The sequence below is a fragment of the Phodopus roborovskii genome, unplaced genomic scaffold (genome assembly GCF_943737965.1).
Source record: "Phodopus roborovskii unplaced genomic scaffold, PHOROB, whole genome shotgun sequence".
Taxonomy (NCBI): Eukaryota; Metazoa; Chordata; class Mammalia; order Rodentia; family Cricetidae; genus Phodopus; species Phodopus roborovskii.
Window position 1 is genome coordinate 758,201 of NW_026125901.1, and position 15,183 is coordinate 773,383.

The window sequence follows — 15,183 nt, forward strand, 5'->3', positions numbered from 1 at the left end:
CCCCAAGACTCGCAGATGCATGAAAGGCAGGAGCAGGCTACTCAAGCCACAAAGACTACCTGCTCCAAACCATTAGTTCATCAAGTCCACTTTCTTTTCCTAGATTACTTAGGAAAACCTGAAGAATGCATTTAAATAAGTTTCCAAATTACTCACTCCCTAAGAAGACCCTCCTTAATGACAATCATGTTAAATATTTCAAAAGAAATGGGTCACTTTGTAAACAGAGCCTGATGGTGGTTGTTTGTGCTTGCTTTTGACAGGATTTGTTACAGCCCACCAGGTTTCTCCACTCTGTTGACAAATTCAATGACATTAAACACTGTGATTACTGTGTATGCTGTCCACAACCTCTGAGCTGCATCTTCACAAACAAAATGCCCTAACCACTATAAACCAATCAGAAATATTGAAATTTTCAGAAATATTAAAACAGTCTTTTGCTCAGGGTTCTTTCCCCAAGTCTTTAAGAATAAGATTCCTTCCTCCCCAAATAAAAATAATTTTCAAGTGAATCATAACTCAGCATGAGAATCTGCTTTTGTGAGCTTTGAAATAAATAAACCAAGAAAACAGTACTTTTTGGAAAATCCTTATAGAGGTTGCATTTGACAGTTCTTGGATTGTTTCATGAAATAAAAACAAGAGCCATTAAACTTCAAGAATGTAAGTTTTCATCTAAAACTAGTAAGAGCAGAGTGCAGAGATGGCTCAGTAACTAAGTCTTGTCATGCAAGCCTGAGGACCCAAGTTCTAATCCTTAGCAACAACATTCAAAACAAAACAAAACTGGGCATAGTAGCACATGTCTAGATCCCCGAGCTATAGAGGTGATGACAGAAAGATCCCTGGGGCTTCCAGGCCAACTAGCCTACATGAATCAGTGAGCTCCAGGTTCAATTAGAGACCCTGTATCAAAAAGTAAGGTGGCCAGGCATGGTATCATACATCTTTAATCCCAAGACTCAGGAGGATCCTGTGAGTTCAAGACCACCAACTTCCAGACCAAACCTACATATACCCTATTTCAAAAAAGATAATAAAAGATGAGAAAAGCATTCAAATAAGAACCTGGAGTAGATTCGTGTCCTCACTCCACAAGCAAATATGTCTGTACACATGCACAAGTGATAATAAAATCAAACCGTGCAAGCAAATAATGCAAGTTTGGGAAATCTTGTGATCTCTAGCCCCCCATTGTGCAAACTGGGTGTCACAATAGGAAAGGTAATCCAAAAGTAAACAAAGCTACATTAGAGAGCACCAGAGCAAAATACATAAGGAAAAGCACAGAAGAAAGAATATTTTAGGAGCCAGAGAAAGCTCAGCAGTTAAAAGCACTTCATGCTATTGCAGAGGACACAAATTCACTTCCCAGCTCTCACATGGCAGCTCACAACTGTCTGCAATTCCAATTCCAAGGGATTCAATGTCTTTTTTGGGCTACACAGGCTCCAGGCATACATGTAGTACACATATATACATGTAGGCAAACACTAATACAAATAAAAATAAATCCACATACCTAATCAACTAATACTAAAGTAACATGTGGTCACAAAAGTTGTAATTTTCTCTTTATGTTCACTATTCTAACCATCCCTAATATATATTTGCTGATTGTTTTGTTGCTATGGTTAGTCTGTTATTCCTTCCTTCCTTCCTAATTCCCTTTCTTTGAGACAAGGCCTCTCTACAGAGTCTTGGTTGTCTCTACAAGTCAGGATGTCCTTGAACTCACAGAAATCCTCCTGCCTCTGTGTTCTGAGTGCTAGGATGAAATGTGTGAATCACTACACCCCGCCTTGCTGATTTTTAAAAATTTCTTTACATTTGAAAAAAAAATATTCCCAAGAGTCTAAAACTGTCTCTTCACAAAATAAAATGTCCCATTTTTACCCTTGAAGCTTGTAAAATATTTTTAAATCTTTCTTTCTTTTTTCTTTATTAGTTTTTTCAAGACAGGGTTTCTCTGTGTAACAGTTCTGGATGGCCTTGAACTCACAGAGATTCGCTTGCATCTGTCTCCTGAGTGCCAGGATTAAAGACATGCAGCACCACTGACTGCACTTTTAAAAATTTTTTTAATATAGCTGTGTATTTCTTAAAAGATTTACTACACAAGCATTGCTACTGGGCAGAGAATAGCTAGTGCAGGAACTGAGATGCAGAATAATGGAGCTGCTCACCCTTAGAAAAAGGAACCAGGCTGATTCTGGTTCTGATCTGGGTATCTGTTTTTCAATACAGGTTTCTAGTCTTGGTTTTATTTTTCTCTCCAAGGTTATAACTGCCTGGTTACCATCATCATATGGATGTCTAAACATTCCTTTGAAGGTGTAATGACCTCCAATTCATCACAGCAACAGACTTCATCTTGGTTGAGCCCCCATTATTAGACTTTACAAAGATAGGTAGTCAACAAATACTTCTTGGCAGGGATGAAAGGCTCTAAATTCATCATGCCATAAAGCAGATACAATAAAGTTACACTATCAGGGGGAAAAACCTAAAAAATTCACTCCTTGACTTTTTTCAGAATCCCCTGCACACACTCCAATTTCCTCTTTAAATTCATCATGATAAATCACTATGGAGGCATTAGGACTAAATAAGTAGTTACTAAGCAAAATTCATATTCAACAAAATAAAATATAACACATAACAACAATAAAGTAGTAAGTAGGAAATGTATGTGTTAAATACAGAAAGGAAAGATGGAAAGACTAAATGAACTTCCCATAAATATTAAATATATATGATGCACCTGGGCCCTAAATATTCATGTACACTAAATATACAAGTCACTAAATATTCATGACTACTCAATATTCATGAGACCTTAATTCTGCCACTCATTCATTGCTGACATCCATTTTGGCCCCAAGTGCACTCTGCCCATGAAACACAAATGATATTACTATTCAGTAGGACTACTGGTGAGCTCCAGCTGTGGCCAAGCATATTCATTTCCATATTGACCCATCTGAGTAAGTGTGAACCTTTGGCCCAAAGCTCTTCTTATCTGTAAGTCTCCTTGTTTATCCCTCAATATTGGTTCATAAACCATACTACCTGTTAATAAGACTTATAAAGTGTAGTGTAGAAGGGACTGTCTAGCCCAGGCAGGATTCAGGCAGAGTATACTTTCCTTCAATTTACACTTGGTCCAGAGTGTCTTTCCCCTGATACTCACTGCATTTTTGCCCAATGTTAGTCTGTTTGGTTAGTTGGTTTTATTTTGCAGTGTGGGAGATGGAACCCAGGATCTTATATGTTCTGGGCAAGGGCTTTATACCTAAGCTATGTCCCCAACCCTCACTATACATTTGAAATTATTTTAATGTATTACATGGTTCATTCATTTCAATTTGGCCTATGAACCTTCTTTTTCTTGGTCTACAGGAGAGTCTATCTATATACTTCTTGGAGGCCAGCACAACTTCAAGGTACTATCTAAGATACCATATAAAGAACAGATAATGAGTGAAATGGAATTGTAAACAGGGAGTCCATGGTAGGCCAATGTCCCATTCCTATAATCAAACAATGAGTTTGAATAGCAGTAAAGAGCAAGGACCTAGTGTTATGCTGAGAATGAAGAACAAGGTAGTAGGTTAAGTATGAGGAAATGGGGAAAGGAAAATGATAGAGATTGAAGTCAGAGAGGGAAGTTTCAAAGACTGAAATAGCACAGGTGGCAATACTCTAAAAGACAACACACACACACACACACACACTACTGCAGTCAAAAGTCATGCCTCCTGAGAGAATAAGAGACCCTAGAAAGCCATTTACACCAACACCAAACACTCAACCCCCCGTCTATATTCCTACTATGCTGGTGATGAAAAGCAACATCTAAAGAAAACATTCACTTAGATATCAAAGACATTTATCAAGGACACTTAAGTCTTCCTATTGCAAACATCCTTTTATACTGCTCTTTCCTGCCCCCACCATGATTTCTATCCTTTGATGGCATCCAGATTTCATTCTTGCCCCCCAGAGAAAGAACCACAGCACAAAAAGAAATATCACCTCCTTTTATCGCTAATATCACCTTCTCTGTGGCCACAAGATTAACACTCATCTACAACAGAAGTGGGACACAGATAAAGATACAGGCATGCATAGGGTGAAGGAACAGGGCTCTGTTGAGATAGTGTGGTGGTTAGTCTTGTCCATTTGATTGGACTCATTAATATCAGGGAACTAGAAAAACATGTTTACAACTGTGAGAGCATTTCTAAAATGATTACATTAGGACAGTGCTGACCTATTAAATAGGATAACTGAGACTATAATGAAGGAAGTAATCCATGAATGAATTCAAAACTTGAGTAGATCAGTTTGGAGCATGTAGAACATTAGCAAATAAGGTCTACCTGAAGAAGTAGGTCATTGACAGTTTTATCTTGACCTGGCCTCTGCTATTTTTCTACTCTGCTTGCTGATCAGGTGCTCCATTATGCTCCCTACCCTCTGCCCCACAATCCTGAACTTAAAACAATGAGCAAAATAGATTATCTCCTCCCTTAAGTTGTTCCTATCAGAAATTGGTCACAGCAATGCTATAACTATCACAGTTAAACAAATATCAAGGTCATGATGATTACCATAAAAAGTGTTAGTTAGCAGTAGATAAGGAGAGATAGGATGACACAAATGGCAGACAGCAAATTCAAGAAAGAAGAAAAAATAGCACCCTGCAATTTTCAGGGAAGAAATGCTTTCTTTTCTCCCCAAAAAGAAGAAGCAATAGCATTCTGGATGGTGTAGTGAAGTGATGCAGTGAAGACAAAGAAACCAAATGATTTGAAGACATATTAGCATACTATAAGCAAAGGAGAAAATGGCCTATGTTGAATTATTAGTAAGAGAAATATGATAATTCACTATTACAAATTACATGATAACATCATGTTTATATTCACTGCTATGTATAACTGAGATGACCAATTATTAGCATAGGGCCTTTCAAAAAGCTAAAGACAAATTATATATAAAGGCACGGGTTAGAAACAAAAGAACCATAATGCTGTTTTAAATAGATACCTTGAGGCAGTCCACTATTTATCACTTCTGGTTCGTTTACTTGAATGGTGTCATCTTCAAGGTAGAAATAGATTTTATAGTATCTTATTCTATAGTTTTCTTGCCTTTTATCAGGCACTTCATCTTCCAAATAGGCATCAAAAGATAATACCTGTTGGAGTCATAATTAGAAATTATGAAAAAAAATCAGCAAACTTAAAATCAACAAATCTATGCCCTGTACAATCTTTGTTAAAGAAAAAATCGTTTCTCCCAAGATATGCTATACATCAGCTAAGAGGACATATATATATAATCTAGATAATATTATGTAAAGATAATTTGATTTTCACCATCCTCTGATTACAACAAAGAAACTATATTAAAGTAATAAGTAGAGTAATTCAGCTCTACAATAAATACAATTTTGCTTATCTCAAAATAGGATTTGAAATGCATGTCAGAGGTAAAAAATACTGTTTCTTTCAGGATGAACAAAATGTGTTTATTTTTCCCATTAAAAATGTCACAAAGCTATCTTGGTTCTGGAATAAAATTATCCTCTTAGTCTTACTGATTGCTTGCCTTGACATAACTCAAAAGGGCCTACTAAAAGCAGCGATAATCTAACTACTATTTCTCCAGGAAGCTAAATAATCTAGCTCTAACATGGCAATGTGGATGGAGAATGGAGTGGATTCTAAAGTGGTTATGGTTAAAAAACCAAAGACAGTAAAAACAAAAAAATTGAAAGAACACGAGGACCTGACAGCGCCAAGGTATGGTTAAGGAGGTCTTTATTGTAGATGTGCAGGAGAGTACAGCCAGAGACATCTGGAAGAGTCCAGAGCAGGGAAAATAGCTCACTAGACATGGCCAGTAGACTGCACTGGGCCATGAGAGAAGAGACATGGGGAAGAGTTAGAGAGCAAGAGTAGAGAGAGAAGAGAGGACCAAGGGAAACAAAAGGACAAAGAGATTGAGATTGTGTGACTTTGAAGACAGAGTTATATAGAAATCAGAAGCTGGGGAAAGGGAAGCAAAGCTCAGGGCCTGAAGAGGTTAAGGGTGGGCAGGAGTGAGAAGTGTTAAAAGAAGCTAGGACTCTGTAACAGGTTGTGCAATGCTGAGAAAGCCTAGAGCCAGTATACACTTTGTATGCAATTAGCACTGAGCTTCTTTGGGACATGACAAAAATATTCTAGAAAAATTCCTTAACTACTTTGGAAAACCATCTCCTAAAAAATAAATAAATAAATAAATAGATAGATAGATAGATAAATAGATAAATAAATAAATCCCTCATTCCCCACACATTGAAGTAAGTGACTCTTCTGGAAAAGCACTTTAATAGGTATTATTTTGTACCACATGGCATGAATTGCTTGTGTCTTTAGCCTTTGAAATCATCCTTGATGAGATGGTTACCTGCTCATATAGGACACAAAATATGAGGACAATTGGTGGAACAGTATTTCTATGATTTCAAGTTCAACATGGGCCAGACTCATTGAAAGCTTCATTATTCCCTTTGTCTCTTTAATGGGTTTTGTTGTTTATGTAGTATATGGGCAAACATGTGTGCAACTGCCCATGACTGCGTATTCTCGAGGACAGAGAATGACATCGGGTATCCTGCTTTATTTTTCTCAGCTTAGTCCACTTGATACAGGGTCTGTCACTGAACCTGGAGCTAGGCTGGCAGCCAACAAGGCTCAGTAATTCTCCTGACTCCACCCCTACAATGTACTAAGGGAACAGGAATGTAGTGAGATAGTCCTTCTATGGCACTGACCACGCCCATTGGGGGGTGGAGCCATGGGCGGAAGTGACCTGTGGAAGGAGGTCTGAGAGAGAGCCGGGAAAAGCTCCCTTGCTGGCGTGACTCGGACAGGAGAGCATTGGGTTGAATTTCCTGGTGTTCATCTGTCTAGGTTGTAAGTTATTTCTCCCTAAATAAACATCTATTGGCCTATTTGTTTATCCAGATCCTTATTTAACCGTGATATCTGGTGTCAGAAGTGGGATTAGGATTTTCACGGGACCTGGGTTTCACCCAGGCAGCAGACGCCGCTCCCCTCCCCTACCAATGGGCAGGGTTTAACCAGGTGGACTCACTGCAGCTTTGGGACATTTGCCTCTTCCTTACCTCAAAGGAGATCTTTGCCGCCAAAGCAGACCTGAGAAGGCACTCACCGTTTCTCATTTTTTGCATTCACAGAGCCGCTCGGCACCCGCCCTGCTTGCGCGTTTTCCTGTCTTATGTTCCAGCAATTCTACAAGTCTCCTTTTAACAAAATTTTGCTTGCCATAGTTTGTTAAGAGCTATTCTACAGGGACCAGAATCAGAAGGATCATCTGCTGCCCGACGATATTTGGCGGTACACTTCTAGGCAGAACCGGGATCAGATGGGCCTCGGCGGCTAGGCGCTATTTGGTGGCACACCTCCAGGCATAACTACCACAAGCTGAGATCTACAACTAAAAGCATCAAAGTTCCAGGACAGCAGAATCACACCTAAGGTAATTGTAAAATCCTTTACAATTTAAGCTAATATAAAATCTGAGATCAATTGTTCCATAACTATGGCAGATAATTTTACAATGCAGAACTTTAGGAATTATTTTAATTCATATATAGAAGGGATTTTAGCAAAAGAAACTTATGACTGGACCAATATGTACTTTTATTTTGTAATAGCAATGGGTTTCATCATTAACATGATATTCTTAAAGAAATGGTTGAGATCACAACAAACAATAAGGAACTTGTACAAACCATAGGAGACTTAGAATTCAAAACATTGAAAATGATAGAATTCAAAGCATAGAGACAAGTATTCGAAACATTGAAAATGATAGAATTCAAAACAAAGAGACAAGGATTTGAAACATTGAAAATGATAGAATTCAAAACAAAGAGACAAGGATTTGAAACATTGAAAATGATAAAATTCAAAGCATAAAAAATATAGAAAGAATGGTTCAGAATATTGAAGATGGCGTTGGAGAGCTGACAGGTAGAATTTGTTTCATGTCAGATACCTCAATAACCAGAACAGAAACAATGCAATGCATTAACACGCTAGCAAAAAACAGCTCATTCCTGGTCTGAGAAAGCTACTAATAAGTTTAAAAAACTAGAACGTCAGATAGAAAGACTAGATGATAAAATCTCTTCCATGTCTGAGGATAATGGCAAGCTAGCAGATAGAACATTGTTTCTGGAAAACAGTTTACATGCCATTCAGATAATATCTAAGGATGAAAAGATTAAAAAACATGAAATCATTTGTAGTTGGAGAAAGTAAGAAACTGACTGATGCAATAAAGTCTCTAGAAAGTTATTTGATTCAAGAAATTCAGACACTCAAAAAAAAAAAAAAAATGGTAAATAGATTTCAGGCTTTAAAAGACCTTCAATCTGATACATCAAAAGAAAAACTACATGTAACAGGGCATGAAAAAGATTTAAAATTTTCCACACCATTTAGGGTCAGGGGAGCTTTCCCTGTATCAATAAAAAACCAGCAACGAAAAAACACCCAAAAGGTGTTCAATGGGAACCAATACGTATGAAAGATTTAAAAGGTATAAAGGAAGCAATAGTCTCTTATGGCATACACTCACCTTATGTGAAGCAATTAATAGAATCATGGGCAAGGAATAACAAGGTAACTCCTAAGGATTGGGATCAATTAATATCAGCTGTCCTTAAAAACTCCTCTCAATTAGAATGGAGGACTAAGGCAAAAAGATTGCCACCAGTTAATAGCAATAGTGAGTTCCACGCCAACCTAAGCTACAAAATGAGTGTCTGTCTCTGGGGGCGTGGGACAGTGGAGATGATGATACAAAGTTTTATCATAATTTGAAAGTTAAAGAGAGACTAAATTAAACTCAGAGATTATAATTGCTTGAAATGTTGTGTGTGTGTGTGTGTGTGTGTGTGTGTGTGTGTGTGTGTTCATGCACACACCATGGAGTCAACATACAACTTGCAATAACCAGTTCTCTTCTTACACCATGTGGGTTCTAGGTATCAAACTCAGGTCTTTTGGCTTGACAGCAAACACATCTGACCACTGAGCAATTTTGCCATTCCTCCCTTTTCAAAATGCAATCTTCTTGAAAACAGAATGTGAAATGTAATTTGGCAGAGTGTGTGATCTTCAGTTCACCACATACCTCCATGCCTGATCATTGTGGCATTTGGAGAGTTTTGGTCATAAAGATTATAGAATATGAAATCAGTTCTAAAAGGCAAGTATATGAGGAAAAACCTTTCAGAAGGAAAAAAGTTAGTGTTTGCATTTCTGAATTCAGGACCATGTTATAATTAAATTCAAGAAATTCAAAGCAGTCAAAAGTACATTATGATGGGTAACTTGTTATAACTTAACACACAGTACAAATTAAGCTTTGAATGGAAAAGTTAAACTTATTTTTATGTCAAATGAATTATCTGCTTTTAATGGCATAGTCCAAGCTAGATTTTAACATTTGTGTTGATCCCTATTTTACACTTAAAGTGCTATCAAAGATTATGGCCTAGTATACCACTTACACAAAATATTATTACACACAGGAGTCTGTCCATCATCCATAAAAGAAAAGGAGCAAAAGCTCAATCTCTCTCAGAAAAAAAAATCATGTAGTTTTTTAAAGATGAGGATGTTGGTGTAACCAATGCATAAATCATAGAAACTAATATTCAGGGATCAAATTTCTAAATGTAAGACCGATATAGTGCCTGCCACCTGTGTTTGCAGTACTGAGGAGAAGAGAACCTGGGTGCAGGAAAATTGGCAATCTGAACAACACACTGAGACCCTGTCTCAAAAAAAAAAATGTGTCACCATCTTATACATCAGTTTCTAGAGGAGCTGTTAGGAAAGATGAAATACCAATAATGTCCAATAAGGCTTTATATTTAAAAAAGGAGAAATCAGTGTCATGAGTCCGTTGAAATTTAAAATGTTTAGGAAGCAGGGCATGTTGTTACACACTTGCAGACCTAGGCACTCAAGAGCCTGAGGCAAGAAAATCCATAATGCACAGGTGTTCTAAGCCAATCTAGACAACATGGTAAGAACCTGTCTCCAAAGTAAGACTGGGGTATAAAATAAGGAGGAAAGAGGAGGATAAGATAGGACAGAGAAGATTAAGACAGGTGTAGTGGTTTTAAAGAAAATGGCCCACAAAGGGAAGAGCACTATTAGGAGGTTTGGCTTCGTTGAAGTAGGTATGAACTTGTTTGAGGAAGTGTGTTATTCTGGGGGCTGACTTTGAGGTCTCCCTTGCTCAAGCTTTGCTCAGTGTGACACTCAGTTCACTTCCCATTGACTGTGGATCAGAGAAGCATATCTCACAGCTCTTTCTCCAGCACCACATCGGCCTATACACACCATCATGTTCCACCATGATGATAATGGACTGAACCTCTGAAACTGTATTAAGCCACCACAATTAAATGTTTTCCTTTATAAAAGTTGTTGTGGTTATGGTGTCTCTTCACAGCAATTGAAACCCTAACTAAGATAAGGGCATACTGAGGATATAACACAACTGAACATACACAAAGGCCTGGATGTGAGCCACAAAAAAATATATATTTATTAATTAAAATATTTAGGCTCTATTTTATAAAAAAGGTCCTGACTTAAAATATGAAATACTAAAGAAAGTATGAAATAATAATGTATCATTAAGAAAAGCAGTAGACTGCAAAAAAAAAAAAAAAAAAAAAACAATACCACAGATAGATGAAATTGGAAGGAAAATAAAGCCACAACAAATCAATCCAAAAATGTCTTAAACAAGTAAAGTAGCTAAGAAATCAGAAAAGTTTATCAAGAGAAAATATAAATTAAATCAGAAATGAGACACATCACAAGACCTAAAATTGGTAAGATAAATCATCTTAGACAGAAAAAAATAAAGTTTAAGTTTGGTTTAAATTAAAGCTAACTTCCATTATCAAAAACAAGCAATAAACTAATAAAGCTCATAAGTGAGGAAAAAAATTCCCCTAAGATTCTAAGAAACCCCCAAAAATATTTCAGAAAAGAGGATTTAGTAATAAATTCTTTGAAACTTGTAAAAGAAATATATAATGTAATTCCCTTATGATACCAAAAAGATGCACAGCTTAGAAAGTGAATTCCAATGTCTGATAAACACACCATTAAAAACAAAACAAAACAAAACAAAAAACCAATAAACTACAATGCAATAGTTCTTGAGCTGGTTGCACAATAGAATTACTTAAGAACCTTTTACACTCCTGATGTTTGGGCCATCTCACACACCTAACACCTCTACACCTCCATATCTACATACCCACTCCCACCATCTCCTTAACAAAAAAAAAATATCTCAGAAATCATAGAATTTTAAGGCTCCCTTGGTGATTGCCAAGTGCAAGCCAGTATCAAGAAATACTGCTACAGGGAAATTTCAGTATTTAGGATTTATATAGGAGTCTAACTGAAATGCAAGCAATTTGTAGCACTCCATTAACAATTATGAGCCACCTATATCAAATGCAGCATTTTCCTCACAGACATAAAAAATGGTTTCAAATTAGGAAACATGTGCCAATATGTAATGATCTCATGACCATTTCCCACCACATATGGTTTAAAATGTCAGGGTAATTCTTCAACAAGATTATAAAGCATCTGCTTTAAAACAACCTCAACAGCCAACTTTATATTTAATTAAACTATTTATCTACCACCACCAAGAACAGGACAATACATCCAAAAGCATTATTACTTACTATTTTATTTAGACATTCTGGACAATGTAAAAAGAGATGAAATAAAAATATTAGGAAGAAATAAAATATATCACTATGGGCAGAGAAGCAAAAGCTAAATAGGTAAAAAAAAATTAAATTTCACTATAAGCACAATCAAATTAAAAATAATCTAGTTAGAAAATACACAGAGGAGGATGTAAAGAATAGAATTTAAAAAATTATACACAGTACCAGCAAGATAACTAATAACTGATAACCTAAATTCAATTCCTAGAACCCAAATGATAGAAAGACAATACCCATTTCTGCAAATTGTCCTCTTATAGGCATATGCACAAAGTGGTGCATGAGCACATGCATACCTATTTGCATGTAGAATTTCACACACACTAAATAAATTAATAAATATAATAAAATTATATAACCAAATCAGTTTTAATTAAAACTAGGATCCATAAAAAAACTCAAAACATTTGCTAGAAGATACAGAAGAACTTGACTACAAATGAATTATTGATACATAGACTAAAATATTTCAATTGGATATTTCATTGGTATTATGAATTAAATCATAATAATTCTAAGTAAACATTATAAAAAATAAGCTAAGTGACCTATTAATGATAATAGTAAAAATTAAAGAGTAAAAAACACCTAGCTCATCCAAATTTTATACCAGAATGCCAGGATTATTAAAAACAGTACAAAACCAGATTGATATGACACATGCTAGCTGGTGGGAAAGAATAAATTCTATTGCATACAGGAATTTAATACATAGTAAAAGAATCAGAAATCAACAAAATTACTAATTTAAGAAAGTTGGTTATATATCCCCACCTAAATAAACTATAAGCCCCAAATACATAGCAGATGAAATATCAGCTTTATCCTAACGAATCAACCTCATTCAGCAACCCACACCCATAAAACTAGGGAGGTGGGGTGAGAGCACCTGGGCAGATGGGTTAGGAGGCCATGACAGGACAGGAAGATGGGATGCTATAAAGAATTCTAGGATTTAAGAAAAATATGAAAGGAAACAAAATGGGAGGGCATTTTACAATATTTTTACTTTTTTTTTTAAAGGGCTGTACAAAAGAAATTAGAAAAACAATTTGAGAAGGACAACAAATAAAATGTTCATTTTAAGAAATTTGCAGATAATCTGGGACTCCACAATGCTGGGATTAAAGGCAGGCAAATCTGTTGAGTTTGAGGCCAGCCGGATCTGCAGAGCTAGTTCCTGGGCAGCCAGGGATGCACAGAGATATCCTGTCTTGAAAAACAAAAAAGGAAAAAAATTATCATATGAGTCCAATTAAAATTGCAGAGGGCTCAGGTTTGTTCCTTTGTGTTTCTTCTGTTAAAGGGGCCATTAATCATGGAGTGTTTGAAGTTTTCTTGAAACAGATTATTGCTCTGTTCCCAGCTGGCCATGGACTCCTGGTACTACTGTGCTACAGAAGCACCACCGAGCCCCACTTCATTTGCAATTTTTAATTACCACAGTTGTTCTAAGACAATGTGGAGCAATTTGGAAAATCCTTTACTACTTCTGGGCCCATAATCCAAAGGAAAAAAAAACTAGAAAAACTTAATTGCAAACCTTTAATCCTAGCACTCAGGAGGCAGAGGCAGGTGAATTGAGGCCAGCCTGTTGTATAAAGTGAGTTCCAGGACAGCCAAGGCTGTTGTTACACAGAGAAACCCTGTCTTGAAACACAAAAACAAAACAAAAATGAAAAGGAAGGAGGGAGGGAGGAAGAGAGGGAGGGAGGGAGGAAGAAGGGAGGGAAAGAATGAAGGAAGGAAGGGAAAAACTTTTTTTAAGTATAAGGGGAAAATAGAAGGGATCTGAATATTTTGCAAAGGGAGAGTTTCTAAATTAACTCTTGATAAGTAGTTACTGGAATATTACTCACTAGTGTGGTTTGAGAACCACATAGTGATAAGAAAAACATTTCAAACATGCAGAAATGTTATATTAAAAATTATTGAAAATGGTTATATATGTTTAAGAAGTATGTAGTTTTAAATTATACTTTTTAAAAGTACAACTATGAAAAAAACCTACAGATGTTATTTGAAAAGAAGGGGACAGTGGGAAGGGGGGCTAAATAGTTGATGCCTTATCAGCTTTAATTAACAAATCAACCTCTTTCATTTTGTTCTCCCATAAAAATGGGGTAAGTGTGGCCGTGCATGGTATAGGGAAAGACACTGATACTGCCAGAGGCCACAATGGGACAGGAAGACAGAACACCACAGGGCATTCCAGGATTTCATTTTAAAAAATTATAATTAATATATATATATATATATATATATATATTAATTATATGAGGGTAGAGTGGGTGAGAAGGGTGGTGTTAGAGAATAGGGCAGGAAAGAAATGGGGTATGGGGGGAAGGTGGTACACAGGCCTAAGAGGAGAAGAAAGGGGATAGTACATACCTTTAAAATATGCTTTCAAAGTCACAACTGTAGTGTTCCTATTGGAGACGGAGCAACAAGCTACAAGGACAGAGAGAACATAGTGGAAGCTATTGACACAAATACATACAAAATGGTGGCTGCAGCTTAGCACCAAAGGTCCAGCTAGGACCGTGTGTCCAGTCACGGGGGAAAAAAAATGTTAACAGAGGTAACATTGAGGAGAAGGGGTGGGGCTGAGGAGGGTGCTCTGAGTTTCTAGTCTATCCACTGTGAATAAAGAGGAACGCTGGAGGCTAGGCTATTGCCGGTCCAGCCCTCGGAGGTAAGGCCTCCTTGTTCAGGGGGAGGGGCCCTGAACCCCAAGCCAAACGGGACTTTTTTTTTTTTTTATGAACCGGAAGTACTTCAACGGACAGGAAACAGTGACTAAAAGGCGAAACCTCTCGTCATTCTGGGAAGTTCGTTGTGGTGTTCAGTTGCTCTGTTACACCTCTCTCGAATCCTGGTCGCTTAAGTTTTCCAAAGCTCCTTGAAAGTGAGGTGGAAGGTCTTTGGCAATTCGTGAACAAAGTTGAACTATGAAGAAAGGTTCCCGAGGCTTCACAAGTACCGCTTGAGGTAAGAACCCCTCCCATAGCAAACCCGGTTGCTCCAGGGACTTTGTGAAGTGATTTAGTGAAGGCTAGAGGTCCTACAGGACCCAAGGGCTAAAAAGCCCAGAAGGAAGACTTTGTGAATTTTATTGTGAAACTTTTCCAGTAGCTCATCTGACAGCTCATTTTCTCCCCTTAACTCCAGGTAGTAGAGCTGCCTCCGTAACTGCCCACCGCCATCCAGTTTCTTAAAGATGGCTTCTTTAGAGGACGCCCACAGTGGTAACAAATATGGCTCCCGCAACTCTGAATTTACAGCGGAAGCAGAAGGTCGAAATAAGACAAATA

General features: G+C 37.1%; 1 protein-coding gene across 1 annotated transcript in view; it reads right to left on the reverse strand.

The window, feature by feature from the left end:
- Positions 1 to 15,183, reverse strand: part of Efhc2 (EF-hand domain containing 2) — a 156,135-nt gene that overhangs the window by 100,359 nt on the left and 40,593 nt on the right. Inside the window, exon 3 of the mRNA XM_051178927.1 lies at positions 5,059 to 5,209. Within this exon, the coding sequence (XP_051034884.1) occupies positions 5,059 to 5,209 (151 nt within the window). The remainder of the gene's footprint in view (positions 1 to 5,058; positions 5,210 to 15,183) is intronic.